Source organism: Mytilus galloprovincialis, chromosome 7 (genome assembly GCF_965363235.1).
Source record: "Mytilus galloprovincialis chromosome 7, xbMytGall1.hap1.1, whole genome shotgun sequence".
In the NCBI taxonomy this organism is placed as follows: domain Eukaryota; kingdom Metazoa; phylum Mollusca; class Bivalvia; order Mytilida; family Mytilidae; genus Mytilus; species Mytilus galloprovincialis.
The window spans coordinates 53,398,899-53,410,178 of record NC_134844.1 but is presented as its reverse complement, the minus strand read 5'-3'; the positions used below and the strand labels follow the sequence as shown (position 1 = coordinate 53,410,178).

Below are 11,280 nucleotides of genomic sequence, written 5' to 3'. Positions count from 1 at the left end.
CTATGAAAACATAACTGCTCAGCCAGTAGGCCCAATAAGACCCCTTTTTGGCACCAAAATATAACATTTTTAAAAGAAAAATGAAGATACACTGATATAGAGGAAAACACCCTTTAATGCATGTTTCTATATTTCTTCATTTTAGATAATTAATATCAATATTAACATTGTCTTCTTGTGGCTAAATCATTTTTTTCGTCGCTAACTAGTGAAACCCCAGGGACTCCACCCAACACTAGAGACAAAATATGATAATGTAATAGGATTTAAAGAATATGTAAGGTGTACGCATACTAATTCATGAAAACAATGTAATAACCAGCAATTTTACCGTAAGGGCATTGTTACAATATTTTACACCACAGATGAACTTTAGAAGTGCATTTCATTACTACATTATCTTAGAGAATTTCTGTACTTTTGTTTGTCTGTAGTTTTGTTTGTTGATATTTCAACATTGATTCTTATTCATTTACTTTGGATTTTTATTCCTTTTTACAATGTGCATTTTGAATCATTTTTTTGTAGCAAAATATTAAAAGTTAAATCTTGTAAAATAGAAAACAAACTGCCGTTGCTATGGACAAAGATGTGTTGCTAGGGAGAAATTACAATGATTTTGCCAAGAAATGTGCATTATATTGAGATGCATTTAATTATGTATGAGTGTAAATATCACTGCATATTAAACAGCATTGATTTTAAAATTAGATAGATTAAGCTGTATATTTAGCATTTTTAATGAGTTTATTTCCCTCATTAAAATGGTTGCTAGGCAACATAATATACGAGATAGACCCAAAATGCCACCATTTTCAGAAGGTCTTTGGTATAGAGTTACAACATGACAAATAAAATGAAATTTGGGGGTGGGGTTAAAAATGCCCTTATAGCCCCTTGTCCTTTGTAAAAAATGTAAACTTTAATCTATTTATTGGAAGTAGAATACTGTTGTTACATAAATATGGGCTGTTTTCTGGAATCTGCTTAAATTTTGGTTAAGGACAATTGATGGGCTATTGAAGTCTTCAATGAAAAGCAAAATTGGTGTTATGGGGCACAATGTTTTACCCTGTATTACATGTATAGAGAAAAAGAAGGAGTTTGAACATTTGTCAAAATATTCCCAAACCTGATTTATGTACATTTTCAATAAACAAATCAGTTCAAATTTTCACATAAATGAAGTATGTACTTCAAATATTATGCCAACAATAGCCCTTACCGGACCTCCGTCTTTGGCATATTGCCTATCTATTTTCATTTCAACAATTTACCAAACTGTTTTATCTTTATACTATCATCATTCCTAGATGCAACAAGTTTTTTTGAAAAAAATGTAATGTGTTAAATAAATTGATTTTGTGGTCAAATACCAATTTTGCCTACTACAGTCGACTCTCGTTGTCTCGAAGACAGCCGGACCAGAAAAATATTTCGAGATACACGTAGTTCGACTCAAACGAAAACCGGAAGTTTGACAGAACAAGGGACAAACTCTTGCTTAGCTTGGTAAAGCTAAAATAAATCCGGATGAATATGGGAAGGGGATCGATATTCTGGTATCAGATCGATGTATTTGTATGTCATGGTCTTTCATTATTATAATAACATTATTTTTACTTATTCAATTGTTTCAGTTACAATTTGTTCCTATGACTTTTATCCGAGAGAGTTATTTCCAATCGATAGTTTCGTTATTCAGGTCGTTTATAGTTGACAAAATTGTTTATTCTCGGATACAAGAGACTTTAGAAAATTTATATTCCTCTTCATTTTGTTTTATCTCACTCTTTCTTTTCAAAAGAAAATACAACAAGATTAAAGACGCCGATGAGTAGTTTTTAGGTGATCATCAACGGATGTCATAATCCTTACTTCATACACACCCAAGCTCATTAGTGTAAATCACAATTAATTGTTTTGTAAACATTTTATATACTTACGAACATTAACAATGTATCACTAATTATTTATAAAAATTCTATAAAAGATAATCTTAGGTAAACACTCGTGGAAATAGCATGTCATAAATATATTCAGTGATCAGTGACTGGAAATTTAATTACACGTGTATTGTCAGATTAACTCTTCAATCCATTTAAATGCCGGAGGTTATCATGTAGCTTATTAACCTGACAATATCAGGATATTGGTATTTAGTCAAATCTTAACCGGAATTTGTGACACAATTAGAATTAAAAAATTTATAAAACGTTAACAGCATGTCGAAATATTTAGGCTTGAAATAAATATATTTTTGGATAAGTTAATGCAAGCACACCAGGTGTATAGTGTCTTATACGATTACAGGTTTGTAATGTTTAACAACCATTTTATATATGTGTGTAAACACGTTAATTATGAGCTTTGAAAGTCAAGTAGTACGAGCATTTTTCTGAGTAAGTGTTAAAAAATTTCAAACAAATATTCTTTACTGTGGTTAGCATTCATAAGTCGCAGTATCTATAGATTAACAACTTGTGGTTATATTGATAATTTAGAATCTTCCTTGAAGGTGGCGGACAAATTCGCAGCTAAATAATTCGATTGATATGTCAATTGTATACACGAGTTATATTCCTTTGAACTATGAGTCTATGTTCAATTTCATAAAGTCAATATGTTGATTGTCTACCTTGAACAAGGTTATAATTTTATCTTATACATGTAGTTTTTTTTTTATTGAATTCAAAATCGTTACAAAATCTGTTATGTACTAGATACTCGCATTTTTCATTAATTTATCAAAGACATTTATGTATATCTATAATTTCTTTTATTTGTTTTGAAATGTTTAAAATTAATATATACCAATATAAAGAATTATTTTGTTATCTTATAAGTATGTTTTTGTTATCTGATAGTCTTCACACCCTGTTTAGACGTCACAAATAAGCAAGGTAAAATCTCCCTTCATCATCACTAACTTTCTTAGAGCGAAGAGACAAACTGCACTAAATCACAGATCACAGGCACTCGTTTCAGAATATAAATTTCCTTTATTTATGAATTGAATGCTTCTTTTTGTAACTTCATTGGGGTGTAAAAGCGTTGACCAAAGTGCATTTTGTATAAAGCGGAGAAGCGCTTCATTCTAAAAATGTGCGCACGGTCAACGCTTTTACAACCCTATGAAGTTAAGCATTCGATACTTATAATTACATTTTTATAAGCTATGATCATAAAAACACGAATTTTAAATTATTTTTATTTAATTCACCTGTGCACTTTATTGTGGGACCACGTGTTATCATGAATGGTACGTTTTATTGAGTAATGCAATTGCTTAAGGAATAACACGTGATGTGCAGTTAGCCAATCAAAATGAAACATACATCTAATGTAATTATTATACCTTAATATATAATTAAGGTAAATAGGGGGAAATATTCTGAAACAAGTGACTATGTCACAGAAAAAGCATCGTCCAAGTATTCATGAAATAGCTCTCTATTAAAGCCATATCCTGGAAATTATTTAAAAAAAACCCACTTTTTTCCTACTTTTAATTTGAGGTACAATATGCCGGTGAAAAACATTAATTGTGCTGTCACATGTGTCAAGAATACACTGTTTCAATTGTGGTATGCATAAAAAAAATGCACAACAGCATTCGTCCTTCTACTCGTAAAGGCATTTGTTTCTAAGATCGATATGGTGTATACCATTATGCCATAACTCAAATGAAGCAGAAAGCTGATGTAGCTTATCTGCTTACTCGATCTTTTAAGACAAATACATGAAAGAAGTGTAATAACGCCTAACACAAACACACATACGCACAAACACAAGACAGTACACCATAGCCACCACTTTATTCCACAAGCGTCTAACTGATGCCGAATGCTAGAGTGTAAAATTGTAATTGAGACCTACCAAAAACAATTAGAACTTTTTCTGAAAAAGACTATAAATGAAAACAGAACTATATCATCTTCCCATAATGATAGAATGTTAGGAAAATTGACCAGAGTTATCTTACTTTAATCACAGAGAGGGGAAAGCAAACAATTTTTAATTTAAGCCTAATTAACATTAAAACAATTTTCCACTAACAAATACAGTTACCTAATTGAAGGACTTAGTTAGCTAAATCTATTAATTTTAATAAATATTATGAATTTTTATGACAGTAGAGAAACATGCTAGGTTATGTTTTGACATATGTGTATTAGTTCGAGATAAATAATGAATTTTGAATGCTTTTGTTAACCTTGGGATCGTAAATTTAGTTCGACTCATCCAATTTCGACTCATCAGGAGTCGAACTACGTACATTTATATAGAACAAAGTTCGGGACCACGTGAAAGCTTCGACTCATCCGAAATTTCGGGTCAACCGAGTTCGAAACAACGAGAGTTAAAGCAGTTTCATTTTACTATTTATGGATATCAAAGTTACGAAAAAAGAAGGTATTGGGTCTAGGATGAAAAATATTGTCCTGCATTTGTTTTGTTGTAATCTCTGTCCTGATTTTTTATTGTTCACTCTATTTGTACTAGCTTTTTTTCATTAGTTTATCCTGACTTTTTTTACATAAATTGTCATCCTGCCTTTTTTTGCCAAGTTGCTCATCCTGCCTTTTGGTTACTAAAAACTCCTGCCCTGCTTTTTCAAATTTCATCCTAGCCCTAGGATAAATAGTAACTAGGAGTTGTCTGATCAAATACAGGCATATGGTGAGGTACTAATTATCTATGTTATAAGATTATTAAATATCAATGAGGTAACTAGATACTAAAGGATATCCTACCCCAGGAGTAGACATTCCTTACGCTGTTTTAAAGAAAAACCTTTCAAAGTTTTGGGTCTTCCATGCTCTTTAACTTCGTACTTTATTGACCTTTTAACTTTTTTTTATTCTCGAGTCACTGATGAGTCTTCCAGAGATAAAACTCGCGTCTGGCATTCACATTTAATCCTGGTATCTATGATGAGTTTATATACATCGTAATTTATGTTTAAGATTTTAAATTAATATTGATATAAAAAAATGGATGTTTCCTCATCAAGGCTAGGTGTTTGTCATCTGTCATCCTGGGTCGTCTAATAATGGGGTTCTCCATTTATATATTATTTATTGCAACACATACTGCATCGAGTGTAGTACATTATTTTTCAACTCGAGACGGGGACATTTTCTTACATAAAACGCGAGGCTCGTCGATTGTTTTAAATATTCAAAATGTGACTGTCGAGAATGAATAGATATCGTACTGCAAGAGATAAGGAAGTATAATCTGTTTCTCTAATGACATTTAGAAGATATGCTTACAAACTTGACGTTTTTTTCAAATGATCTGAATGAAGATGTGTTCTTTTAATGACGTCATAATAGAAAATACATAGGAAAGCAAGAACACTTGACGTCATAATTCAAATAAATGTGATATACGAAAAACGAACAACACGTTGATTGAATAAAACATAACCAACAGGCCAGGAAAAGAATAAATCGGCTAAGAATCTCAGCTAAGAATTAGAGAAATATATATATTTAACTCTTTTACACATTCAACATCATAGAACCACATGATAACACAATTGTCTTTCATAAATCAGTGTGTTTGAAATAACAGTGTCTTTTTTTAGCATAAATAAAGAGTTTCTTCACACATTTTTGTTTTTTTAGTTTACATAATTATGTTTTTGTTCTAGGTAATCATAATGGGAAGTTTTATGGGACATGCCTTTCCAGGGTCAATTTTTATTATCATTGGAATATGGTGGATGGTACAGACATTGAGGAGATATTTTGATTCCAAAAACAGCAATGTACCCTTTTCATCAACCGTTACATTCAAGTTAAAGAGGTTTCCTATAGAGGCGGTGTGTAAAGTATTGTTAATAACAATTGGACTTATTGCTGAATTAGCATTACACAATAAACAACATGCGACAATGTACGCTTTCTTCGGATTAACAGGGATTGTAGATCTTATAGTCTTCTTCAACACACTTCCTATAAAAGATCTCGATTACGTCTCCTTAAGTTTGGCATTGATAATGGAAGCAATTTTATTCAAATATCATCTTTTTGGACGAGACACTCTCAATGTGGTCTTGCATCATTTGCTTATATTTGTAATCTTGACAACATTTGTTGTTACCTTATTAGAAATGAAGTTTAAAAATGTAGTAACTATACCATTATTTCGGTCGTATCTTTTGATTTTACAAGGAACTTGGTTTTATCAAGTAGGCTGCATATTATACAAAAACCCATTCTCTGAACCTTGGAAAAGTAACGATAAACACAGCTTGATGAATACAGGTTTAGTATTTACTTGGCATTGTGGAATTATTTTTATTGCATTTATAATAACTGTCTGCGTATTTTCGATACTGTATAGACGAAAAGAACCCACGATACGGACCTTTGACCAATCGAACAGCACTGAGTGTGAAACAGAATTACTTATTGAAGAGTAATAATTAATATGATCTGAGTCGAAACTTTTATACAAGCAATTAAGAATATTAAAATGTATATATGCTATTATAACAAAATAATTGCAAACTCATAAGATATATTGTAGCTATTGTGTGCCTTCCTGGAATATACTTGTTAAATTTGATGATAGTATTCTAATTGTAAAGTCTTACTCACGAAACTTAGTATAGTGGCATTATGTGGAAGCAAGTATGTTCTTTCTATATATAAAAAGAAGATATGGTATGATTGCCAATGAGAAAACTGTCCACAAGTGACAAACATGACATAGACATAGACATCTTACTATGACTTTGTTCGAATCCATTTAGAAACTTATTTCACTGTTTACGAAAAAAACATTGTGGTTAAGATCGGTAAGAACATAAATGTGAAACGGAAGGCAAGCATCAGATTATAATCACATTTTACATTCAGATCGAAAAACTCGTTTAACAATGTGATTATCATTAAGTATGAATAAAACTATTGAACGGTCTTTCATAAAACAACTTAGATGTGATATTCTTCCTTCAAGACTAGGGGTGGAAAATATCCGGTGATCCATACGATAATCGCATATGTCAATTTTGTGCTTCTTGTACCCAACGACGGATTCGTTTGTACCTAACGTTTCTTTTAATTAATTTCAATGCTTTTCTCCTAGGGCATCCTTTCCAGAAAACACGTTTGATTTTTTTTTCATTTAACTCAGTGTATTTAGAGTGTAGTGTTGTCAACATGACTCGTCCCAGGTATAAAGGAGAACTAGACATCGATCAACTGATACACAGGGCAGAAGTTCTTCCTGTGATATCAAAATGCAGAAATAGAAAAAGTCTGTTCACATGTATTTATAAACAAGGAATACTAAAACATATCTGCAAATACCGCTTCCTTTACTCTACAACATACTAGGTTGAAAGCAGCTGACACCCTTGGAACCATCACCAATCATACGGAGAAAGGACGATAAAAAACACCTCGAATGATTGCGCACAGCAGCTTCGAGAAGATGAACTGAATACCACACATAAACCCATGCAAATTATTTAATAACTTTAAAGAAAAGCAGGCTGCAAACAAATTGACCATCAACCAGTACCAAACCGAGAATGTACGGCCAATAAACAGAAGAAAGTACATACAGCTCAATTATGGGAACACAAAGACGATTATCAAAATCGTGAAGTTAGTGTCTTTCAATATGATATCTTCTTTGTTACACTTAGCTTTGATTAAGTGTGTTGTGTTTTTTGTGCTGTATATTACATGCTCTATGTTGTTGTACATTTTGTATAGTGTTTGCTTAATAGTGGTTGCTGTTTTTGTTAGGTGAGACCTTTAATAAATTAAGTTGTTTATTGTGTTAGCGTAATTGTTTTAGCTGTTTATTGTGCTCAATTTTAACTCGTTGTATGATACATGTATTTAGAAAAAGCTTGATATATGCTATTTTATGACTTAATAGTAAATGTTTGATGATACTTCAATTGTACCAAATATGTGCAAAATAAGTTATAACATAAACAAGTACGCAGCCACGTCTACTCTGTGTTTTTGTAACATGTATTTTTATTTGTATTCATCTGATCAGTTAAGCCTTTATCAACTGATTTTTAGTAGTTTGTTTTCGTGTTGTACTGTTACGCCACTGTCCAAGATTATGTTGTCTGTTCTATGGTCAAGTTGTTGTCGCTTTGACACATTGCCCATTTCCTTTCTCAATTTTATGGAAGGGTTAGGATCCCATTAACATGTTTAACCCCACACATTCTGTAGGTATGTACCTGTCTCAAGTTAGTAGCCTGTAATTCAGTGGTTGTCGTTTGCCACTGTTTGTGTACCATTCATTTGTTGTATGTGTTTAACATAAATCAGGCAGTGAGTTTTATCTTACGCATTCTTTACACTTTTCATTCCGGAGCGATTTATAGCTGATTATGTGGAATTGGTTTCGCTCTTTGTTTAAAGCCGTACGGTGACCTATAGTTATTTTTTTGTAGTTATTTGATACCTTGTGGAATGTTGTCTCATTGGAAATGATACCACAATCATATTCTTATTCTTTATTTTTGAGCGATACTATATGGTAATTCGTAAATACCAACCTTTTGGATTTGACCACGTGTGTAAAACAAAAAAGGGGAAAGTAGCCCTATACTATTCCCTCTCCAACAAAAGAGGAAAGAAAAAAAAAAACATTGCTTAAGTGTTGTATTCAATTTGTTTTAACATTTTATCCAAGATCTGTTTGATATATATCAACCAGTTAAACATGTTAAACTTGAAAATCGTATGAATGAATTATAATATCTGTAATGAAAAAAATAAAATATAAAAGCCTGGGAAATAAACATGTCAATATTATGATATGTTGCAATGGACTGGTGTTTTTTGTGTGAGTGAAAGTAAATTAATAATGTGAAAAAAACATATTCGTGCATATCATTTAATAGTCACTCTATTTCAAATGACAAATGATTTTATGATTTTTTACCACAGATACTGGTTTATATACTAATAAATTATGTGTACCAGTATGGAAAGAATTATTGTAATGTCATTGATCAGATTTAAATACAGATTCACGTTACGCTTAGAAAGTTCTGTTTTTATATACATCTCAAAATCCTCTGATGTTGACGTTATGATACACATGAATTGCATTTTAATATCATTTGTATATTATTCTTTTAAATCCTTTCAATAATGTGACTCTCATACATAACTTACGAATATTAATCGTTCAAATATAAACTCACTGCCAAATTCAACTTTTTAGTTAAGATTATCAAAAGTTCCGCTTCCCTAAAAAAACACAATAGGACAGTGGACCTTCTATGTATCGGTTGGTCACTTTAAAATTGTATCAATATAAATAAGAAGCGGTATGAGTGTCAATGAGACAACGCTCCATCCTAGTCACAATTTGTAAAATAAAAGTAAACCATTTTAGGTCACAGCACGGCCTTCAACACGTAGCATTCAAGTTGGCTCCCACCAAACAGCAATATATAAGGAGCATAAGAATGATTAGAGTAAAATAATCAAACAGGGAATTTAACGGTATAATCTATATAAAAAAAGAGAAACACTAATAAACCACACCAAGAAACGACAACAACTAAACAACAGGTTCCTAAATAAAAGTCTGAGTAAGGACAAAATAAAAATTCAAAAAAGTTGCCATCAGTTTAATTGGATTATGCTGTATAAAACTGGTGAGAAATGCTCTTTAATTATATTGATACTGAATTAATATTATTGTAGGCTTTCTGGTTACCTTTAAATTAATTGCTTACTTTCACGTCATCTGAACTCTTGTTCTTATCTCCATATGAAAATAGATTATAGTGTTAAAATGCATTTTTGTCTGATAATATATCTTCAATACCATTACTAATATTATTGATAAACCAGAAAAGACTACATTGTGTATAATGTTGAGCTCTGTCTATAGTTTTAAGCTTTTTGAACCAAAACTGCCAGACAATAGGAGTAATTGTCCTTACAAATGACAATTTAATTACTTTTAAAAAACGTTTTTGTGTAAATAACTATCCTATAAATTATAACAGGAAACCAGGACAGGAATTATTGCAAGAATGCGTATATTGCGAGCCAACGGTTAACATGAAATGATTACTGTTCAAATTACAATTCAATCGAACCTTGTTTCTTCTCTGTCGGTAAATCTCGGCAAGAAAACATGAAAGTTACTTACATAAAAAAAAATCACAGAATAAAATAATTGTTGTCGATCATTCATGTTTTGTTATGAATTAGTAATTCATGTGCAGAATCACGACTGTCTTTAGCCGATCTGTCTTCAGCATGTATACCTGTATAGGTTCAACAATTTTAAGAAATACGTTTCATAGTATGAAATTCAAAACAGTGTGGCTGTGGCCATTGATTGACACATTAAATTCATCCATTGACTGGGACAATTTACGTGAACGTTTGTCTGTAACGACCACTGTTCACGACGTACCTACGATAGACATTTAAACTGTGGAGTCACCAAAGGTTTCTTAACGCCTTTAATTATAAAGTAATTCGAAAAAATAATCAGGAATAACCTTTATGTTTTGATTTATATAATTGGTATAAATCAAAACATCGTGTTATTTCTGATTATTTTTTTCGAATTACTTTATTAAGGTGTTGAGAACCTTTGGTGACCCCATAGTTTAAGTGTCTTTAAAAAGTACATAGTGATCAGTGGTCGTTACATACAAACGTTCACCTAAATTGTCCCAGTCAATGGATGAATTTAATGTGTCAATCAATGGCCACAGCAACACTGTTTTGAATTTCATTCTGTAATATTAACAAAAAGTAAAATCACAAAAATACTGAACTCAGAGGAAAATCAAATCGGAAAGTCCATAATCACATGGCAAAATAAAATGACAAAAAACATTAAAAACGAATGGACAAGAATTATTATTGATAAACAGAAAAACTTAAAACTAAACTTTGTTGCACACTATTTGCTTTAGCATGTTTAGTAAAGCTCTTGCTAATATCTATATATACAAAATGTACATGTATCAAAACAAGTTAAAAAAAACTAAACTCAGAGGAAAATTCAAAACGGAAAGTCCCTATTCAAATGGCAAAATCAAAAGCCCAAACACATCAAAGGAATGGATAACAACATTCATATTCCGAACTTCTTATGTAAAAAATGGTGGATAAATCCTGGTTTTAAAGCTAGATAAACATTTTACTTAAATGACAGTCGTATCAAATTCCATTCTATTAAAAACAATCCGACACAATAGGTTGAAATGTCACAAATAGTTGTACCACAGCAACACGAACCCCATAAAAA

General features: G+C 31.4%; 1 protein-coding gene across 1 annotated transcript; it reads left to right on the top strand.

Moving 5' to 3' along the window:
* The first annotated feature begins 2,083 nt into the window (after positions 1–2,083).
* Positions 2,084–9,035, top strand: LOC143083276 (transmembrane protein 45B-like). Its single transcript, XM_076259546.1, has 2 exons — positions 2,084–2,313; positions 5,663–9,035. Exon 2 carries the CDS (start codon positions 5,672–5,674, stop codon positions 6,434–6,436), a length of 765 nt encoding a protein of 254 aa, XP_076115661.1. The 5' UTR covers positions 2,084–2,313; positions 5,663–5,671; the 3' UTR covers positions 6,437–9,035.
* The last annotated feature ends 2,245 nt before the right edge of the window (positions 9,036–11,280 follow it).